General features: G+C 39.0%; 1 protein-coding gene across 1 annotated transcript; it reads right to left on the bottom strand.

Moving 5' to 3' along the window:
• Positions 1 to 522: 522 nt before the first annotated feature.
• Positions 523 to 23434, bottom strand: LOC144647471 (lysine-specific demethylase 2B-like). Its single transcript, XM_078507276.1, has 17 exons — positions 22775 to 23434; positions 22436 to 22571; positions 22276 to 22354; positions 22093 to 22139; positions 21809 to 21981; positions 18970 to 19076; positions 14217 to 14310; positions 13339 to 13492; positions 12336 to 12451; positions 11217 to 11921; positions 10413 to 10499; positions 9883 to 10092; positions 9114 to 9305; positions 8635 to 8682; positions 8319 to 8348; positions 4574 to 4612; positions 523 to 2521 (listed from the first exon to the last, which is right to left on the bottom strand). Exons 1-17 carry the CDS (start codon positions 22805 to 22807, stop codon positions 1505 to 1507), a joined length of 3267 nt encoding a protein of 1088 aa, XP_078363402.1. The 5' UTR covers positions 22808 to 23434; the 3' UTR covers positions 523 to 1504.
• Positions 23435 to 23631: the final 197 nt, after the last annotated feature.

The following is a 23631-nucleotide window of genomic DNA, read 5'->3' as shown; positions in this document are numbered from 1 at the left end:
TGTCGCAAGCATATGATGCGCATTCCAACTCCAACCGATCCTCCAACCTTGTCCTCAGGGCATCTCCGCTTGGTGCCCAACCGCCATCTTGAAAGCGGAGATACCCCGGGGATGAGGTTGTTCCAACTCTTGAACATTATGGCAGAGGGGACTTGTTGAACTTCAAATGCTATATCCTAAATTATTGGAGGTTTGAAGTCGATAATTCTTTACTAGATTTGACAGGTATGGATTGCGTGAATTTGGGGACGTATACGTACTTTTAATCGTCAATTCTAATGCATATTTCGGCTTAATATGTGCCGTTCGAATGCAAAATCTCCTTTTACAGTCTTTTACAATCAGGATCTATTTTAAACTAAGCAATGACGTCACAAATCACTATAAAGTAAACATGGCGGCGAGCAGGTCTATTTTTAAAAACTGAGAACGGGCCCTTTGCATTCGAACCAGAAATTCGAAACGAAAACTTTGGAGCTTTGTGCCTTCGGTTTCCAAGATGCCACAGTCCAACACACTGAATGTTGTTTGAACTATTTATTACAATATTTTAGGTTTCCATTTCAACTTTAAAAAGCTCTTATTTAAAACTATCCAATTTACAAAAATTTGACTTACAAAAGGTAAACGCATTTGAATAAAGATCTTAAAGTGAATCAAATGCGGAACATCAAAAGTCGATCTACAACCTTAACAACGAAACTTGAATAAATGTCACAAAGCCAGCAATGAATAATATTAATCCAAATACAAATGTCTGCTTGGATAAATGTTACATTGATTCAGCAATATACAGCAGTAAACAGAACATATTGCACATTTTTATCAGCTACTCACAGTGCCACAACTGCAACGGGGCCACTTGGGCAGTGAAACTCAACTCATATTGCAAAGCAAAATAGAGAAGAACTCAATTCCAAGTTGAAACATACTGCTCTGAAACTGACTGGGGCAAATAACTGAAGTTGGAATTCTTTATTTCCATTTTGCAAAGTGGTGTAGTTTTCGTTGCCTAAGGGACCCCGGTTATCGTAGTCGCATTGTAATACTCTTTTAGTTTTAGAAATTAAACTCTTAAGTAAAACAAATGACACCAAATGAAATATTAAAAATTTAGAAGTAATGGAACAGATTTGAAAGACAGATAGAATTCTCCATGAAAGCAAGAAATAATAATGTAAAAATAGAGACGCTGGAGGTGGTTTGATGGAAAGGGAGCAAATAAAACAAAAGGGCATTCCATTCGCTATGCCAGCTCTCTCTCTAACCTTCTTTTCTTGCGGCTAATAGATTTCAGCAACGTAATATAATAAATTTCTTTACTTTAAAGGCCAAAGGAAACAAACAAAACACTGATACGATTTGAGAAAGTTACGAACGAGAGTATGAATGAGCAGGGTATATACAAGCTTAAGAAAAATTCGCATCGAGTTTCCTGTCTGCATTTCGTTCAACAGTTATGCCGCAGTGACGCACAACAGTCAGTCATGCAGGTAGCCATGGTTTAATACACATTTACAATGAGCTTTCCTTCCAGTATCTTCAGCAAATCCTTGCGACTTTTAACAAATTCTTGGACGGCATCGGGAGAGACACCCGTGCAAGAGCGCAGGTCAAGGCGGATAAGCGACGGGAAAAGCTTCAAAAAAGACAAGCACTTATCAGAGAGTTTAGCACAGCCACTCAGAAGAAACTCGTTGATCGACGCTTGGCCACACACGCTCTCAATATCTTGATCGGTTATTCCGGGACAGAAGCTTAAATCCAGCTTCCGTAAGTCAGGACAATGTTGAACCAGCAAGCGAAGAGTCGAGCCTGTGACGTCACTTCCGGAAAGAAATAGCGTGGATAATCTAATAAGCGGGCTTTTGTTCTCCCCAGTCCCCGCACGGGAGTCAGAAACAGGTATCAGAAGTTCTTTCATTAGCGAGTCAGTGATTCCTGCGGACCAGCTCAGCCCTAGGACTTTCAACCGAGGGCAGACAACAGTTGAGAGTGCGTACACAGCGGCCTCAGTTGTGCCACTCAAATACAGTTCCCGTATCCTTGGGAGACGGTTCAGTAGCCATTGCAGTTGTTTAAAAGTAACGTTTGTCCAACTCAGGTTAAGCGTTGTAGGTTGGCGCCGTACAATCCCCTTCAAAGCAGATGGAGTAACAGTTCTCTTTTCTGAAAGGTCAATCACAGACCAGAGACGGCGATCCATGCACCAGCGGTTCCAAGTACGACATACGCGCATGCACAAACAAAGCTCAGGCTGTGAGAGAAAGCTAAACACTGAAAGCCAGAGTTGACGGTCCATCACGTGATTCTGGTCGTTTTCCAACGGGAAAGACTGGGGAGGAGGAGAAACTGGGCACGGGCGAATTACACGTTTGGGGTGTACTTCCGGCGGAGGACCAGGTGGAGGTTTGGGCACTACAACAGGACGGCGCTTGGGTGACGGGGTCACTTCCTCGTCAATAGCAGTAGAAGATACATCACTTTCTTCGTCTGAGGATTCGCTCTCCATTTTGTTCTCCTGGAAAGAATACAAAATCGAAAATTATTGCGTGTTCCATATGCTCAATTACGTAGCCACTCTTGTTTTTAGGGCTACGGGAATCAACTTAGTGTGTTTTTTACCTGTTATCTAAGTGGAAAAGCAGGGCCCTGTTTAGATATAACTTTTCCCGTTTGCATTATAATACAGACGACTGAAGCAAAAAGCGAGGCAATTTTGGGCACAACATGAAAACTATTCGGTTAATTTCTTAGAGCAAAGTGTACTTGTTACAGAGAAAATTTGACATTTGAAATTAACCACAGCAACTTATGTCTACGAAGCTACACCTTACTCAAAATAATGGTGGGGAAATGGCGATACCCGAAAAACGCCTCGCTTCGGCTCCAGGCAGGATTGCAGTGCAAACTTAATAAGATATCCACTTGAGAATCTATGGTGCGGCCCCTGAGAAGGGGTCAGCGTCCTGTGGAAATTTCCCATTTGGAAAAACACAGGGCTTTTCAAATTCCAAAGAGAGCAAAACGTCAACTCTTATTTTCAAACAAGTCTTAACATGTCTAGCCACAAAAACGAAATGAAGTTATTCACATACTTAATGGAGTCTTCTCAATTTTCTGTGGCGAATGTTTTGCTGCAAGCTCATCCTGTCAATTAGGAAAACGAGTTGCGATGTGAGTTCTTGAGAGTTTTGTTTTTAATATTTCCAGTCCGTCGCCGAACGTACAAGACCCCTTCTCGTGGAAGCCGAACAGTCACAGAAAACGTAGAATGACCAAGCGTCCGACTGCAATCGCGAGAGCGTCGAGACCATTACAGTCATCATCAAAACGAACACTTGGCATCGATAATTACATTATTACAGACGATCATATTAACGGAGAAACGAAAAAAGCAAAACAATAAGGCTGTGTTCACGCTTGGTGCCTTGGCACGGTGCCCGAGTACACACCATTTTTTCGATTACCCACGACAGAAATCGTAAAGGTCGAGACCTTGTACTCGGCACTAAAAGGTACTTGGGTATTTTGGTTCCCGGTGTAGGCACCGGCAAAATAGAGTGCCGTGTTCAGAGGTACCAGTGCTCGGGCACCAAGTGTGAACACGGCCTAAGATGAGAAACAGAGCCCAGCCTGCGCTAACAAAAGGTTTCCACGTAAAAGAGACGAGTACGTACGACTCCACCCTAACATTTTCTTAGACTGTGAATAGTGCGGACGCAGGGAGGAAAGCGAAAAGAGAGCTTTTTCCTCCGGCGCCCGCGCTACTCGCAGCTCACGGCTTCGCCGCTCGTATATCGCCCTCACTCGCGTTTTCGCGTTCGTCCCACGGAATTTAAAGCAAAAATAAGAGAGACTGCTCGCAGTCTAACATTTTCTAAGCAACATAGAAGAGCAGTGGTGTAGAGGTTAGCGTGTTGACTCGGGAAACAGTTTACACTCAGCGCCTCTCTCCACTCGACCAGTAGTTCAACGGATGGATAACGCAATCCACCAGATAAATCTTTTTACAGTGAAGAGGGTAGTTTGTTTTATTAACTTGTCTACTGGAGAGCGATTTATCCGATGGGCAGCGTCATCGTCCGCCCTTTGAACAACCGGGTAAGGTGTATAAATGAGTACCTGCGGATTGTTAGAAAAACCTGAGGAGGAGTAGCTGGAACTGGTAAGCTGGTCCATCGCTGGTTACCCTCAGCAGTTTGTCAGATTTCCCTAACAGTTCTCTGGCACCCATTTATGCGTGCGTGGAGAGAGGCACTGTGAGAGTAAAGTATTCTGCCCAAGAACACAACACAATGCTGTGGCCTCGACCAGGGATTGAACCCGGACTGCTCGCCCTGCTCTCGAAGCAGATTCCAACGCGCTAGTGAACTAGACCACAAATTTGTTCTGAATTTAATATAGGTAGCATAATAAAAATTGGGATAATCTGTTCACAACGAACGAATGTCCATTTGATGATCAGACCATTAATTTTCATCATCTGATGAGAAATTACATGCCGATCAGTTAAGTAATGGTAAGAAGATAAAGTTTTAGTTTTATTAAAAGGACTGATCACTTGACTTACCGAATCTTTGTGGCTTCCGGTGTAATGACTATTTTTCATCTGAAACAGCCAGAAACCAGTAGTTTAAACACAAGCAACATACAGAACCAGGTTATAAACAAACCCTGCTCAAAATCTAAATTCTCCATAGGGATTTATTTTCTGTAGTTCTCGGTAGAATTTGGTTTAAAGGGCCAAGGTACTCTTTCTGGATGGGACTGCAAAGAGTACTTCAAAAGACTGATACACAAAACCACAGAAATGTTAAATTTAAGGTGGCTCAACTGGATTTTTGTGTGGACTTTAAAGTCTACACATTGTTGTCATGCAGTTTTTTCCGATTGGGGGGTCACTTTCCGTGATAACTCGGGTTAGTGCTTTCGGAAGTTTTCGACAGTGATCGGAGAATCCGAAGTTTCGGTAAGATGGGCAGCCAAGGCAGTAAACCCAGAAATTCGATCAGTATCGAGTAAGTCGCACTTTATTCTTGAATCTAGAAGCCTTTTTTGACACATCTTTCGAAGAGCGTGTGGTGGCTGGAAAATATACATCAACGAAGAACTTCAAAGGCAGCGGTGGCGTAGATGAAAAGTGAAATAACAATCGCGACGGCTGAAATCTGCATATCTAATAAGCTGAACAACTGCGGTCGCAGGTCACGTTTCTTTTTTTCACACTTTTGACTCACTTTCCGTATTGTTTGTTTTTCTGTGCGGCTTGAGCACTTTTGATTCGCATATTAAGACGAATCAAATGTCTGGTTATTTATTTCTTTCAGCTTTCGCCACACACAATGAATGCACAACGAGTTGTATCAAAACAAGTTCGCTGATCATGTTGTTTTACTTGTCTTGGACTCCGGGATATAATTCACCAGCTCTATTTCTCTCAAGTAGTATATTTAGCAAAAGACCGATGTCGAATTTAGAACTGAACTAAAACATTGTCATGAATAGAATAAAAATAACATCGAACCGTAGAATATGCATATATCCAAACCGTGCGACAAAATAATTTAATTGTCGGTTTAAATAACGTCCTTCGCCGCCTCTCAAAACACCGACTCCAAGTGAATATTTCGTGAAAAGAAAAATATATTTCTCCGCCTTTCTACGCAAGCTACTAAGAAATTATTTGTGAAAGCTTATTGAAACGTTGTTATTCCAAAAAGGTTAAAAAAGAACTCATTGAAAGAAAACAAGTTTTTCGATGAGCTGTTTACACAAGCTTTACACAAAAAGTAAGGGTTGTGTAAACAAGCGATGCGAGACAGTTCACGTGCTCCACGCAACATTTCTTTTTTTTTTAATGAAAATAGTATCCTATCTTGCTAGCGGTAAGGAAAGGCTTTTGGTCTAATAACTGCTGTTCTTGTAGGATTCTAGGTTTTTATTTGCATGAAAAAAAGGCACTTGTCGTGAACGACGTGACAAAGGGTCACACCACGCTCATTGAAATTGCGTGACATCCCAAGCGGCAATGGTAACGTGGGTTTCTTGAAGCGTAGTACATAAGACAAGTAATAGAACACTTTGTTCTTCCAACAGTCTTGTAAAAAATAAATTGATTGATAAGTTCTTTGTTTTTTCGCCTTGTATCTCGAATTACTCGATTCGAAACTTGAAGTTGTTGACTGCTCAGTACAGTAACTCATTGATTAATTCATAATGTCAACTTTTATTCAAATGAAAGTCCACACATGTTCGCATAGCGGACTCACTTTTACTGTTATTTAGGGGTAACACCGCTCAAGTTTGAGAATTAACTACGTCGCCATTAACAATGCTATCGAAAAACGATCACCACAGTTGTATTAGATAAAGATGAAATTTTGTTATGACCAGTGTTATATTGACATCGGAGTTGCCATAGCGACGAAATGCCGTCATTACGTTTTTTACTTTCGCTGGTATTCCTCGGCACCAGGAGATTTTTTCGAAAATCGTTCAAAGGAGCTTGTACCACACATAGCTGCCTCAATGTTGCCAAAGTTTGAACAAATTCTATGAGAGCGTTTTCGAAATATTTGGAGATGAAATTTTTGGGGCTATAAATACAGTCATAAACATACTAACAAAAAAATGGGGTAATATCTAAAGAAAACGACGCGCCTGTGAATTGCAATTTCATCTTATAGTAGTTTGATTCCATATAAAATCGTGTGTAAAACAGTGGCGGGGATTGCTTTGGTCGATTGCGAGAAAAAAGAATTTGATGAGCGTGCGTTCCGGTGCTCTTGTTGCCATTTTGGTATATAATTTGGTCTATGCCTGCAAAAGTGATAATAAATTAAAAACCGCTCGATGATTTTTTTTTAAACTTTGACAAACTCGAGGATTGTCATCAATTGATATAGCTTGCAAGTTTCAAGCTCATTGAAAACATTTAAGGCAGTAAAATCGGGCCTCCAATGTACTGTTTTTTTCTTGCAGATTTTGTGTTTACAAGCGATTGTCCTCATTATTCACGGGTATTGTTTTCAAGTTTCATATCCACGTGCACGACTTCAGCAAAAAATTAATTTGCATTAAATAGGATGCTCGACTGCTTTCCGAACAATTTTCCGAAACATGGTTATATTTCTTAAAAAAATTGTAACAGCATTTGTCGAGCTCTTGATGTCAAGGGCCTCTGTCCAGAAAACGAAAGCTATTATTCTGCATATATTGTCATTGCTATTCTCAACCCAAGGCAGATTAGCATGTTTCGGAAAAATTGTTGGAAAGCAATCGAGCGTCCTGTTTAATGCAAATATTTTTTTTACGGGAGTGGTGCACGTAGATATGACACTTGAAAACAATACCTGTGAATAATGAGGACACTCGCTTGTAAACACGAAATCTGCACGAAAAAATCAGTTTATTGGAGGCCCAATTTTATTGTCTTAAATGTTTTCAATGAGCTTGAAACTTGCAAGCTATATCACTTGATGACAATCCTCGAGTTTAACCATTTTTAAAAAAAATTCATCGAGTGGTTTTTAATTTATTATCACTTTTGCAGACATAGACCAAATTATATACAAAAATGGCAACAAGAGCACCGGAACGCACGCTCATCAAATTCTTTTTTCTCGCAATCGACCAAAGCAATCCCCACCACTGTTTTACAGCGATTTTATATGGAATCAAACTACTATAAGATGAAATTGCAATTCACAGGCGCGTTGTTTTCCTTAGATATTACCCCATTTTCTCGTTAGTATGTTTTTGACTGTATTTATAGCCCCAAAAACTTCATCCCCAAATATTTCGAAAACGCTCTCAAAGAATTTGTTCAAACTTTGGCAACATTGAGGCAGCTATGTGTGGTACAAGCTCCTTTGAACGATTCTCGAAAAAATCTCCTGGTGCCGAGGAATACCAGCGAAAGTAAAAAACGTAATGACGGCATTTCGTCGCTATGGCAACTCCGATGTCAATATAACACTGGTCATAACAAAATTTCATCTTTATCTAATACAACTGTGGTGATCGTTTTTCGATAGCATTGTTAATGGCGACGAAGTTAATTCTCAAACTTGAGCGGTGTTACCCCTAAAGAATCCAGTTGAGCCACCTTAACTGAGAAGAAAGTTTGTCGTCAGCAATCTGTTTTAATCTTAATCCTTCTTGTTGTATGATTACTTCTTTTTTGGGGGGAGGGTGGGGGTTCCACGTAAAAAAAAACTAGTATTTTGAGGTTTCCCATAATTGTAAAACATCGTGTCATAGTTTTTTCAACTGATGAGGAATTATGATTTACACCGAAAATTTATATACTGTACCTTTTTTGAAGATTCCTTCAATGGGCTTGCCTACAATTAAAAAAAATCAACAACAAATTAAATCAACAAGCGACGTTACGTTGTATCGAATATAATAGAATGCAAAGAAAAGCTTCTAAACTGTTGCTAGTTGTTAAACGTTGCCTCTGTGTCGTCGCTTCCAAATCGAGAACACGCCACACTTAATAAAAGCTCGTTTTTGTTTCGTCTCCGTTGTTTTGTTTGTTTGTTTTACCGTTTTCTCGAGTTGTGAAAAATGGTTTTTGAGCAGCCAAAGCATTCGTGTTACCTTGGCTATTTTAACATATCTAATTACCTTTCGTTTCTTTGAAGGTGTACCAGGAAGGTCTTTAAGGGAAGGAGCCTGCAGAGAAAACGAAAAACAGTTGACAAGAACTGAGTTACTTGTTCTCCTGGGCTCGTGAGATATCACCCCAAACATTTAACAAACTACGGTGAAACCGATACTGAACAATTTTATATCAGGCTTCTTTTTTTTTTGGGGAAAAATATTTTTTATAATTTTTTTTTCCCCCCCCCCTTGGGCCCCGGGGGGGAGAAAAAAGGGGGGGGGGGGGTTAAACCCCCCGGGGGGAAATTTTTTTTTCCCCCCGGACCCCCCCAAAAATTCTTTAAAAGGGTGTATATCCGAGGAGAATTTGTGTAACGGCATAATGCCTACTACCCGCACCCCAACAAAATAAAAAAAAATATTTAATATCCTATTTAAACGGGTGCCACGCGGTCCTATCTATATATCTATATTAGTTTATATCTTATAACACGCGTGCTTACCGATGCATCTTTACAGCATTTAGGACACTCCCAACAGTTGTTAATGTCAGTGATCATCTTACAGTGCCCTTTAGTGTCACTCAGGCACGACGGGTGAACGATCTCGCCACAGAAACGACACTCCATCAACGGGTTCTCGTCCATATTGACTTTGTTACACACCAAACATCGCACACAAGTAGGAAGGTTGGGCTGAAAAAACAAAAAAGCGATTTTGTTAGCAGGCGAGCTCTTCTTCGATTCCTTTAGCTCGTCTGGTATACATAAGTTCCAAACAAAGAAAATCTTTGATCTTGGCAGAATGCCCCGTTTTACTGTTGCTTTATCCTAACTGACTGAACTACGAAACCAGATGGGATTAGGTCCTTGGAGTAGAATACAAACAGGGTGGTAAGGGGGGGGGGGGGGGGGGGGGGGGGGTCCCAATCACGAGCCTATTTTCCATCAAAACACGACTCACGTATATTTTTTTAATGATTAGTTCTTTGACTTAACGGTTCGTGTCGTTTGTCAATTTTTGCTTACTACCGTACACTGATTTACAAGTACGTAATTTATTTTTGTTTTTCACGAACGTTTTCAGCCGGAATCACCAATAAGCAGACCACGAGTCATACTGGACTGGCAATTTACGTGTCACGGCCAGATTTTTTTTTTTTTTCACGGCCAGATTTTTGCTCAAATCACGCGTTACGCAGAACCCCCTTACCACCCTGTACAAATTGTTGTATGAATGGAAAAGGAAAAAAATACTAATGATATGTCGTACATCGATGCATGCTCGCATAAGACAAGACTGTTTCATTCTTCCTGCTCCTCCAAACTTCTTCATATCTTTACAGGTTCGGCACTCGCCACAGTCCTCTCGCTGGCAATTTTCACACTGCCCACATCGAGTGCGCCGGCGTCTGATTCCTGGGCCGACCTTTGTACCAAGCATTGGTCCCCTTGGTCCCGTTTTTCTAGCTGCTGGTTTCTTCTGTAACAGAAAAAAAAGGGGAAAAGAAATGTTTTCTAGGGTTGTATGTGACTATATGGCTTGTCAGAGCAGAAAAAAAGGCTGTGTCAGTTAACCTGTACTAGGAACAAGCTTCAAGCTGGTTTACATTAAAACCTAGTGCTCTTCACCGCGCAACTTTTCAACAGTCCAACATTGATTGTCAGATTGCTCGAGAAACTTGCATTTTCAATTCAAATTTGCTCCAATAAGCTTCCCAGTTCCGTTTAAGTTTTCACAAGTACTGGTTTTTATTTTTTTGTGAAATAATCGCATCTATGTCCTGCGTTCAGTTCTCTTACCGGTATGGGTTTATCGATCTGTAACAGATGCTGCAGTCCAGAGGCTGCCAGTTTAGGATCATCGTCGCGATGCATTTCAAGGAGTTCCTAAAATGAACAACAGAATTATCGAGTCAAAATCACACGGTGAAGACAAATAAGATAACGCCCGTTGTGTGTGGATAGGCGGAGAGACGAGTGTTGAGCTCTATGACTTCCGAGTTAGCCCACACTCTGATCAAGAATACTAAAGTTGCATATTGAATAGCTTATTTGTTGCATAATTTCAAACAGCGAAGCTATCCCTTGTTTGGTCCATTTAATCTTTGAAGGACTGTCTTTCCGAAAAATATTTGAAACGATTGCAAATATATTCAAAGAGCCTACGCCGCTGGAGAATTGACTGCAATGTATTAAATAGTGTTTGTGTGACGCGACCATAAAAATAGCACAAATACCACCCAAAAATTTTGCAGTTGTTGCTAGCCAATAACTCCTTCAATATTACAGGTTAAGAGTTAAAATTCTCGCCGATTGCTCAGCCTCGAAAAGTTTTCCAAGCGTTTGTAGACAATTCGTTTAGAGCATGATACGTTCTCTACGTAAAGTCGTCCGCTAAATGAGGCAAAATTTTTCCAACCAAAAAATAGGTACCGTCGGAAGAGTTCTTAAAAGCCTGTTCCAGGTTAGATGAGGTAATTAATTAGAACATTAAGTTTATTTAACACTTTCGTTTAGTTGTTCTATTGGAAAGAACTGAGTTCCTGGGAGAGTCTACAGTTCGCAAATTGACCTCGTATCGAAGAGACTTTTATTTGCACAAACCTCTAATCTCTCCAGTAGTCCGATAGGATCTTCGATCGTTGAAGGAACGTCCTTTTTGGCTTGCGGCCATGTCCTTAACCTCTCTATCAATTTACTTAACCCGTCAACTTCAAATCGTGTAAGATACACCGGCCGCCATGGTGTTTTATCAGCTTCTTCATTCGCTTCAGATGCATTCACAACAGTGGCCGTGTCGCCTTCTCCATCATGACTTTCACAATTCACTTCCGCCTTGCCTTCGCCCCCCTTAGCTTGTTTCTTAGGAGTTCCCTTCTTCCTGCTAAGTTCCTCCGTGTCTGTTTTTTCTTCTTTACATTTGCTGACGTTTTTGCCAGCATTGTCTTTCTCTGCGTGTTCCTGAGCTTGCCGTGCAATCGCCTCGTTTCGTGCAACTCGACTGGACCTCCTTCGGCCGGGTGTGTCCGTTGGGTCTTCTTCCGTGTTCACTTCTTGCACAGAAGCGCTGGTTTTTTCTTCATTTTCTTGTACATCACTTTTGGCGCCTCGTTTGTTCGCGGATTTCCCTTTAGGGGTAGCAACGTCGTCTTTTTTCTTAGATGTGGCTGTATCCTGTTTGGATCGATCTGTTTTTGGTTTAGTGCTCAGACCTAGCTCTTTATTATTTTGCTCCAACAGCCGAACATACTTGTCAGCGGCGTACCACATAATTTGCGCCAAAAACGGATAGCGAAACTTGAGAGGGACCTGGTAAAAAAAGAGCCACGCATATCACTTATTACGGTAGCCAAATATCAGTTGGTGCACGTACATCAAGCTTGCGTCGTTATTTCGGTAGTCACGCAACGTTTCTTTTCAGGGAAGGATTGCGTGACTATTGAAAGTTGGAGCCGGTCCCGAAGGTGTCCGTTTTAGAGAGAGTTGACTGTAACGCCAAGAACAAAATTGAAGTGTGAAGCTAAAGTTTCTGGTAAAACAACACTTTAGGTGAGTGTAACTAACAAACGTATTTACAATCTCGATCGTTTAGGAATCTTGTATCTTGTGTTTCCACAAGGTTTCTTTATTGCAACGTAGTTGCGGTCTCTCAGTTTTGCTCCTTGATCATATCCAACAAAAATATCAGTGCCATAACATATTTCAGATAAACAACTGATTTACCTTGGTATTGTCCTCGATCTTACTGATTTTAATTTGTCCTGGGATGTTAAAACTGTGCACGAAATTTCCACCAAACACAAGCGAGTCATCTGGGGTAAAAACAGCATGGATCCACCCTGAAAACCAGCACATTGCGGCTGCAATTAACACTTCGTGATATGTTCTGTGAGGGGTAGCGGGGGTCCCGTCCCGTCCCGAAAGTGAACGGGACTGAAAGGCTCAAAGCTCCAGGGTAAGGTTGGACGTTCTCGAACCTTCTAAGCTGTTCTCTGTTTTTCCACTCACATTCAAAGCTTCTTTCGTTCGAGGGTTTTAATTCAAGTTTTAGCTTCTCCTTCACTTTCGTTTTAATTTTGCAGTCCGCTTCACTCCCCTCGCCTCCAAAGCATCAAGTTCCTTTGTTTGACACTCAGTTCTGAGCAGTGTGGGCTGCCCAGAAAATTAAAATTAGGGTGAAATCACAGAAAACTCCCTTCTGTAAATTGACCGCTGTTATTCATATGTGGAATACAGTAAAAACCCGCTTATAAGAACAAGTGGATTAAGAACACCCAGGCCTGATTTTAGGAAATAAAGTACCATTTATATAAGACCACATTCAGCCTGAAAAATGAAAGTTGTTCTTATATGGAAAAATATCAAAGATCAACACTACTTTTCATTGCACACATAATAGTTCCACCCCAATTACAGTACAGTATTGCCTTGATTTATCAATTTTATTAAAATTAAAATACAATTGTGTGCATATATATTGATTTCATCTATTGGTAGCCTAGTATGTTCCTTATTTTAAAAAAAACTTTTTTAAAAAACACTTAAGAACACTTACAGGCTGATTTTGCAGATTATAACCCTTTATATAAGAACCAAATCAGCCTGAACCGCCAAAATAGGTGTTCTTATACGCGGGTTTTTACTGTAATGTAATGTGTACTTCAAAATTTAAGAAAGCGAAAATTTCGAATGTTAAGCTAAAACATGCTTCGTCAGTATCTCTCACCTGTAGGAATCAAGAATGTATCTCCTTTTTCCAGATAAGTGCGGCAGCACTTCTCGACCTGATCTCCAAAGAAAACATTCTGTTGCTTTCCAGACAAAACCCACTGCTCGTACAGATTAAGATTCTTTTCGGTCGGTGGGATCAGCCAGAAGACCTAAAAACACGGCAAAAAAATTTACTGCAAGACCATTACACAAAGAACGCTTAAGTTATTGCCAAGTCTGTGTTGGAAATTCAAAAACAGCTCCCCAAAAACGTGAACATCATGAAGGTTCAAGGTTGATTTTCTCTGTGAGCTTATCTTCCAAATTGTGAAATTCTTTTAGTCTCCTTCACAGCAGTAATGTAACGTAAGCAGTGCAATGCAACGTAATGTAATGAAATGCAATGGAATTGTTATGTAATGATGCAGTGTAATGTAATGTATTATAGTAATGTGATGATGTGATGTTACGTGACGATGTGGAAGAGAGAAAAAAGAGAGAGAAGAGAAAGAGGAGAAAAAGAGAGAAAGAAAAAAAGAGAGAGAAGAGGAGAAAAAGAAAAGAAAAGAGAAGAAAGAATGAGGAAGAAGAAAGAAAGGAAAAAAAAAAAAAGAAAAAAGGGAGGAGGGGAGGGGAGGGGAGGTGATGATAGAGGTGATGATATAATATAATGTGATGCGGGAAGGGAGGTGATGATGTAATGTGATGTGATTAAAAAAAATAGATGTGAGAAAAGCGATTGGAGGAGGATTGAGAGAAGGAGGAGAAGGAACAAAAATATGATAAAATGAAATTACTTAACATAGCCGAGCAGCCAGGAAAGAATAGTTACTTCTCGGGCTGCACAAACAAACTTATTTCCCCTGGTAAGAAAACACAGTAAATTATACTAACCTTTCTTCCCCTCATGATGTGGTACCACACAGACGTGCCACCAAAGTCGATATGAAAGTCGGTGTAACAGCCTCCTACACTCATCAACACGTATCTAATGCAAATGCAACGGGGGACAAAATAAATAAACTGGAAATCAGCGAAAAAGCCCTGTGGTAGTTTTTAAGTGCTAAAATAAACGTTAGCCCTGTGAGGAAATGGCCATCAAAGGAGGATTTATTACCGTTGTTCAGAAGTCTCTCTTTGGTCGCCAACTGCCAGTCTCAAATTTTGCCATGCACTACAGATGGTCATGTAATTCTCGAGCATATAACTGGTATACTCGACTTAATGTTTAAATTAATCAAAAAGAACTTTGCTTGGGCGCAAATTCGGGAACACTCCTTATTGGAAAGAATTTTAAGAAAAGGGTTGAACTCTCAAATCGTAAAACCGTTTTAGCAGTGTATTTTGTTAATGGGTTTTTGTAAATCCGAAAATAACACTCCCGTCTGGTTATTATAAGCTCGCAGTTTTATCAGAGCGGGGCTTAATGTTACTCCTTTGTTTGTTCAGAAGTGAAGGTTAACAGCTTAGAAATCTGAACAACTGTTCGCTGAGATCGTGAAAATTCGGTTGTAGCTCTGTTTACTGATAGCTGCGAACAAGACAAAAGTTACAGGGGTCTAATTTATTACAAGGACACTATTACAAGGACACCTATCTATGGATCAAAGAGATAAAGCAAAGACCAGTTCAAGCCGGCAGTGAGTGCCCAACTCAAGATACCTGGTACTGAAGATACAACTGGTCAACATCCCACCACTTGGGATTTTTTACAAGTTTCTGTTCTATTTACAATATTTGTTTGTTTATTCAGTGTCCTTAGTTAGCACGGTAGTGCTAAATACTTTGAAACTTAAATAGAGTGTTCTTTTTCTATTTATCTCTTTATATTTCTATTTATCTCATATAATATTTCTATTTCTATTATTTATTTATTTTATTTATTTTTCATCCCAGACTACTTATAATGTAAAAAAAAAAAAAACCATTGTCTATTGGTTTGCTCCACCAGATAACCTTTACATTCGCATGTTTATGATTCTACAGCGTAACAAAACTTTATATACATTCTATAATATACTTGTATTACTTCATGGGAAATAAACATTCATTCGTTCATTCATTCATAGAGTGGGACCCCGATATAACGAAGCCCTTTTTAACGAAGACCTCGGACGGTATAACGAACGATATTCTTCAGTCTGCAAAAGTTACTATATGAAAATGTTTGGAAACAAAACTACGGTATAACAAGCCCCCGTTATAACAAATATATTTCCTCAGTTCCTAGGCCGTTCGTTTTATCGGGTTCACCGTATTTATGTTTAGATTTTAAAGCAATTGCGCAAGTAGTGAAAACCGATACATTCGAGACTGAATGTCTGTCTTGAAAGATAAACAAAATCATATATTTAGATCCCAGGGAATAACAGATACCGGTATCCAATACCGCACTGTGAAGTGACGTGAATTTGTCTTGAACATTCGCCCTGATGATGACGACCTTCGATGCTTTTACTTTTCATTGTACAAATCAAACTTTTAATATTCTATGATAATAACTTTAATATTCTATTCTTGCAGCTTTTTCTGACTGCAAATTACACTTCGACTTTTCTTAGTTAGTCAGCAGACAGTGTTTCATAAAAATCTAATATCAACCATTACCCTCCAAAAAATATTGTATGGCGATGCACAATCCTGAAACTCAACTCTTTTTTTCAAATAAAAGTGCGCAAAATGTAAGCCGTGCATCTTGAATTCAAAGGTTCCATGCATCTGCTTGACTGCTTCACAGACAGGTCTCCATGCAGACATAAGTGAAATGTTTTGGACATGTACACAAAACATTTAAAACAACAATTCGAACACCTGCCAAGATGTGAGGATTTTCACATTACCGTGTTATCCAAATTCACTCCGGTGAAATCTTTTGCCCGCTATGTAGGATAGTAGTGGAGTCTTTAAGAAAATTACTTATTCTGAAGAAAATATTTGACAACAAAAATATCATCATGCATGCAAACTGTCATCTATTAAATGCATTAAAATAGTCACTAAACAAATTGAAGATGGTGTTTAAAACCGCAATAAAGCTTATTACAAGAAGACAATTGCGATGCCCTTTATATACTACCATCTCTTTTGTTCGTTTTGCTTAGCAGCTGAATTAAGTACTCATTTGAACGGTGAACGTGTTCATTATACTAAATTGAGTTGAAGTCAGGGTTTCATTACAGCAATTCTTGTGAGGAAACATACGCTGATTTATTAAGATAATCTCGAGTAAAGATCAAAAGAATTATTTCACTAAGAAACCTAAGTCGAAAAGTAAACTTAGTGATCAAATTGCCGGAAGAGATAAAAATATATTTGTCAATATTCTACCTTTCAAATACACTGTACAGTGTAAGCAAATTCAAGACAATGTTTATCGGCAAAATGAAACACATCCTTGCCACCAGCATGTGTTTGGGTTTTTAAAAAGGAAAACTGAAATCCTTTTCGGAAAGGAGATCTACATGAAAGTGCATACCGTACCTCAAAACCAAAAGCCAATGATTAATTGCTGAAATCTGCCGCAATAAAGCTATGTTTGTCTGTCTCTGCTCGATTAACTTTGTTCTAAAAGGTTGTTCTTGTCATAATTTTATATGATTTCTTTCCGGAAGAGACGTTCATTGATAATAAACCAGCTTCATTTGATAAACTTTTACCACTGCTCTTACCATGCTATCGGTTCGTAGTGGTATGAAACTGTTTAGCAAAAAGTAATGTAAAAGGTAATCTAGCCCTTGAATTCACAAAATGGAGCCTCAAGGTCGCGTTATGTTGATGAACACCAAGAGGCATATTTTCTTTTGCTCAAAACAATAAGCATTCTACTTAAAACTAACCATTTATCAGATGTTCTCAGAAGGAGTGTTGTTGTTAAAATATAAATAAAAAATTCAATGTATATATCGAATCATCTCGCGCACAAAACAAAAATTTACCATTCTGATGTTTTGTGGTTTTAAGCCATTGTTTTACATGTGTCCAAGCTCGAATCAATTAACGTGGATTTAACTTTTAAGTCTTTGATAAGGTTCAGTGTGTTACCATTCAAATAAAAGCTATTCAGCAGTACTTTATGTCATACTGTTTGCTGATCTTTCTTCTTCAGAATGATTATTTTTTTTAATTTCAAACCAGGGCACAAGTACTCTCGTGAGTGAATTAGTCTTTGTGAAGCTTAATTGCTGCAACGAAAATGTCTTCGCTTTCTTGCTTGAACCAAACGTTGCCTTCTTAGTATCCACTGATTGTTTAAAAAAGAGCGAATAATCTATCACAAGCACTAAATGAAAGCGACTTTCTTCTTGGCAAAACTTAAGCAGAACGCAAACTACACGAAATAAAACGTAAGACAAGCTTGGGCATTCGACCATAACTGCAAAACAGAAACACGAGCAAACTCGCATAAAGAACCCACGCATTACTTAACGAACAAGTTCAATTCTAAGAAATTCAAGTACTTGTAATTCAGTCTTAAAGTGGCTAGAGAAACTTCACGTCTGAAACTAACTAAACGTGCATTTGTTGTAAGGTGTTGATAGAACAGGAGTTTGTTTATCGTTTGAGAAACGGTCACGCAATGAAGCGATATTCTAGCATGTAAATTCTGCCCGAAATCAAAAAGCAAAATATCGTAAACAAACTTAACACAAATTCGCAAATGTTCACCATTACTAACAAGCGTAACATGAATTTAATTACTAGAGCTCTTCGGACACCACTGTACGCTAAAAGGAGACAAGATATGTTAAATTTTAATCATACCAGACAGAATTCCACATGAAGTTTGTTTTTTGAGCGCGTTTATAAAATGGTGATTCCGATTACGCGCAGTCAAACAATTCGCTTTGCAGAAGCTACATTCACTACACAAACGTTATCCTTTTCAACGGCGTATTAAAAACGAAGCTTTATACAGCATGGCGGTGCTTTATAATTGCCTTTCACTGCCGTGTAGCCATGTAGTAAGTAAACAATACATCCACATATTCTCTATTCGTATACAACACAGAAATATTTTAACTTGTGTAAATATTCATTGTCTTCGTAACAGGAACGTTTGAGTTGTGTCTTCGTTTGCTCGATGTTACGAGCTGTTTTAGAATTAAACCGCGAGGCAATTGCGTTCTCCTTTATTGGGAGAGATGACTCAGTGTGTCAATCTATCATTCTATTTCGATAACAATGATTAACTGACACACCAATTCTATGAACACGAGACCCGTTCAAGACTTCGTCCAAAATTTCGAATTTACAATCATGCGATTTTGTTCAACATAAAATATAAAGTACAAGGCTTCTGAAGATTCAACTTTCATGGTCAAATTAGCCCTGAAACGAACACAGATAAATTAAATAATGCATTTATCGTTGTGTTAATGATGTAAACATATAATATAAGTACAGCGCTCAGCATTCTGAGCATTTCAAGAAAAATTAGCAGGAAAAGGCGCGCGCGCTCTGCTTCCAATATCAGGGGTTGCATATCGCTTTTGCATTTTAGCATTTGAGATATATCTAAGAAACAATATAATCACAAATTGGTGTGATGTGTCCGTTTGTTCAGTGTGAATGCGTGTTTATGCGTAGCGTGTGTGAATACCAGATATCAAGGATAGTAATATAAATAGACAATAAATTCAAAACTTACTTTCTTACTTTCGGGTACTTCATATCTGCCAGAGAGTTTGTGGAGTCTCTCTGTTGTTGAATAAGATGCTGCGGCCAAACAACGTTCACCCAATCCATTATTCGAACCTTAAAAAAAAAAACGAAAATCTTTTTACAACAGGATCAATGTTAAACTTTCTAGATTTAATTTGAGATTACTGTCAATGGAGTGTTCACTCCCAAGCGACGTGAAGCATTGCTCGTTTTAACTTTATATAAACCTGATAAGAACTTAACCACACATTTTCCTAATTTTCTTATTTCAAAAACACCAGCATTACTTTCCTTTCAAGATGAAATTGGAATCATACCAAAAACAACAACATAAATAGTATGTGATGAGCGATCAGCAGAATCTTTATAACGAATCCCAGTTTCATCAGTTATTGTCTGTTTAGTCGAGTTTTAGTAAACCATTCATTCTCATAAGTCGCAAACCGTAATCCTGCGGTCTAAAATGACTAAAAGAACGTAGAAATGAAACCAAAAACGATTTATTATTGGTTAAATTATGGTTTAGATGATGGACTGAAAATTAGTTTTGCATAATGTGTCAGTCAACAACAAGTTTGCGATTCTACCACGTTTTCACTGTTTTCCAAACTTTGGATTAGCAAACTGACGGTTGCATTAAAAACATCAAAATCATTTTAAGTCTCGTTACAATCTCGTCAATCTTGTCGTTATTCAGCACAATGCAGTTCAATTTAATCTGATCTGTATTCCAAGTTATCAGCTCCCCTCGTGCAGTATAAGTGAAATTCTGTAAGCTAAAATACACTGGCATTCAAAGTTCTTTAAAGTGTAATTTTTAGTTTCTTTTCACTGCACTTCAGTTGGTTATCTTTTTTGTTTTGTTTTTTTCACCGCTGAATGGGTGTAACAAAGGCGTTGCGTTTCGAGAAAAAAATGAAAAATGCTTCGTACAAGATCTGTTAGGTTGCAGTTTCAGTTACTCAATAACTTTGACCAACTTTACAAACCCACTTACAAAGGCGTCAGCTACATCACGTTACAGACTTACAAGAAACGATTTTGACGTTCAAAACTACATAAAGTACAGTACACTGCTTTGAACGGCTACCGTACTAAGCACTTCTGCCGATCTGGTAAAATTCTCCAAAATAAAAGTTTCACAATGATTTTAACTTTTGAAGTTCGAATTGATACAAATTGTAACGTCTGAAGCTTTGCGGCCAGTGAAACATGTGACTGCCCGATCGGATACCACCCAACTAAAATGAAGGTCATTGGCACTTTACATCAAATTCTGAAACGGTAAATTATGGTGTTTGAAAATTTTCATTTCACAGAGGAGCATTTCTCACAAATTATGTCTTTCAAGTTGAATAACTTGGTACTGAATTGAGTCGTTGTAAAAGTGTACTAAAATAACATCACTTTGATCATAAATTTCGTTTTATAAGGACTTTAAGCCGAGAGTAATATTGTAAGTTCGTCAGTAGAGCTATTAAACTATTTCCAAACCGGTTTTCCTTCACCGTTGTTACAATGACTCTAAACTCAGCTGGCATTTAAGTCACAAAAACAATGTTACGAACGTCAATCTCTTTCAAGTTAAGGGCCATTTTAAACCGAAAATTTCGGTTTCGTTTGATTTCTTGCGGTCTTTACCAAAAGGTGGTGACGAACACGCCGCCATATTTACATAACTATAGCCCTCACGAGGCACTTCGTATTTTTTGCCGATATACAAAACTTGTTTATGCCTCCGGCTTCAAAAATGTGCCAGAAAGCTGAGGGAAGCTTTATTCTCCGATAATATGTGGATACATATGCAGAACAATGATGGAAAAGTTAAATTAAAACGAAAACACACGGTACAACTCCGACCGTGCTTAATCATCACTACACTGAATGACGCAGGTATGTCGTGGCAAGGAAACGCGCCGCAGAATCCCAAGCGGTGACACCAAAATTGTTAAATTATTACAAACACGTGCATTTTAAATACATTCCCTTCAAAAGGAAGGAATTCCTTGGCTGTGAGCAGCTTTATCGGGATGTGTTCCAGTGATTTCTGGTTGCAATACGTATTGAATGCCCTCCAGCCAGTCGTGGCTATGGTTCTGGCTCAGCTTCTTAATCGACGCTCTCTTTAATACCAAAACTCTTGCCACCATCAACACACTTAAAATAAAGCACTTTTTTCATAATTTATCTCGAAAATAAATAAATGTAACACGGCAAAATTCGCCAAGAACGGATCTGCCTTTTTGAGTTTGTTGTTTCGGCGTGAGTTTGTTTTTAAAGGGCGTGTGGAAACAGGCACTTTACTGATTTGAGCTCTCTACCCTGCAGCCCTGTGATCTGGGGGGTTAAGTTCACTTCTTGGTCGAGAAAAAATTCCGTTTTCGGCTCTCTGTTCTTTTTTCAGTTAGCTTGGATCGAAGTCTGCAAGCACAAAACAATCTAAGCAAAGTGAAAAGTCGCATCTCAATATGCAATTTTCCCTTTCGTTGCAAGCTTGGCTTCTCATGAAATCATGGTCTCTGGTAATATCACTGCGCAAAGTATTAAATCGTCACTTAAAGCCAGAGATATTTATTAATCCAAAAGAATGATTATTTTACTGAAAAATTTCAATGAAAAATAACAATTACTGAATTAAATGACATTTAAAAGCTAACACGCAATCAATAAGGAAACTTTTACACATACATGAGCACAAGTGAAACACACAAACCAGACCACAGAAAACGGAAAAATAAAAAAAATAAAAACAATGCCATACATAAATAGCAAGACAAATTTGTTCAAAACATAAGAAGTCAGCTATTCTTAAAAAAAATGCTCACCGCTTCTGGCGGTTCGACCAGGTCCTCCAGTTTCGTGTGGCTAAATTCCAAGCTTATTACATTGTAAATTTCATCTCTCTCCTCGCTTGTGAAATATTTTACCCATTGTTGTAAAGTCATTTCTAGGGCTTGTTGTGTGTTCACATCAATTACATCCACCATTCGCCGAGCTCCTAACCATTGCAGACACATAGGGTAGGTGTGAGCGGTAATGATGATTTGCAAGTGTTCGTGCATGATGTATATTTCAACGACAAACATTCAGAAATAATTTCAAAGCTTACCAACAAAATTCTTTACATCTTCAACACTAAAGTCATCACGAGGAACCCTAAAATGATGGTACAATTAAGAGAAATCTAAGCTTTTAGCAATCAAAATTGAGCAATTTGATAAGTTGAAAAGAAAATCTCTCGGAAGTCTGCGAAGAAATAAGTTTATTGTCGTGCTATAAACAAAATACGTACCGCATATCTAGTCCTTCGGGGCTTTTAATTACAACCGGCGAGGTAAAGCCGTTTTCTTGTATAAACTTTAGGGTAAATTCTATAATAGCAAAACAATGTAGTAAGCAAGGAGGTTTTCGGTAAAAAGATTTTATTCAGCAAAGAAATTCTTGTGACCCACCATCACCGCTGAAAGTCTTCACAAAATCTCCCCCAGCAAATTTCGTACTGTTTAGCTTTTCTTCCACGCTAAACGTGCGTTTTCCTTCAATAACATCATCCGCATCATAGTTGTAATTCCTCCGGTTCTGCTTTCTCTGTGATAAATTGAGAAAATTTTATCGACAGAAGTTAGGAGAGCCGAAAGTGATCTTTTGCGATCTACGAAGTAACGCACAACTCGGCACGTTCATCTCTCTTTCATACACGTTGTGACGAGTAAATTACTCAATATTTACCGGCCTCGAGAAATACCACTAAAACCAAAAGCAAATCACGTTTGCAAAATAAATCTACACACCAATCTGCGCTCCACTTCATATTCCCCATCCATAGTGCTAAAACAGTTCAGTCGTCACACATGTGGAACCGAATATTTCGAAGTGAATCACTCCTCCGGATATATTCACTGCTCAGTTCACGAGTTGAAGCAACACAATGCACCAGGTCCCTTGGGACTGATGCAGACCATAATAAGATACGTTTGCATACGCCGAGTACCCTGTTGACATCACCATAGAAACTGACACATTTCCGTCATCTTTGATATATTCCCCTGAGTATTTTAGCAACTATTATATGTAAAGCATAAAATTCAGGCAAATAAAGCATTTGAAAGCGTTCACAAACAGCGATCTTTCCTTAATTCCCATTATTCCACTACCCTCTCACCCTATCCAGAATTTCCTAAACGAGATTGCAATGTAAGTAAGGCCTGCCATATTTTTATCATCGACCGCCGCTAGACCACTTACGATAAGAGGCTTCTCAAATGCATACAAATGTGCCCAAGAGTGGCACACGCTCCACGCGAGCCAGCTCGTTGCTCGATTGAGATCGAGTGATTTTGAAAACAAAACTCCATCTTGCACATCGCCTCCCTGAAAACGCCAGCGAAGGGAAAGGATTACATTTGTCGCTCTTGGAAGAACCAGTGAATATTCCTTTGTGCCTCGCTGCGCCTTGAAAGAAACGTTGCGTGACAGACTGAAAAAATAACGTCCGCAATGCGTACATGGGTGACATTAAAACCATTCAGTGGGAATGGGTAAATGGTTGTAGCGCGAAAATAGACGGAATTTACAAATTTACTGTAGCCGTGACAGTAAGCACTGTTGTTTCTAAAGGGAAAATTTCTCTCTAAAAAAAAGGCCTCGC

This window comes from Oculina patagonica, chromosome 3 (assembly GCF_052425735.1).
Source record: "Oculina patagonica isolate OP01 chromosome 3, crgOcupat, whole genome shotgun sequence".
NCBI lineage: Eukaryota > Metazoa > Cnidaria > Anthozoa > Scleractinia > Oculinidae > Oculina > Oculina patagonica.
Note: the sequence above shows the minus strand (reverse complement) of the source record. Positions and strands in the feature narration are given on the sequence as shown.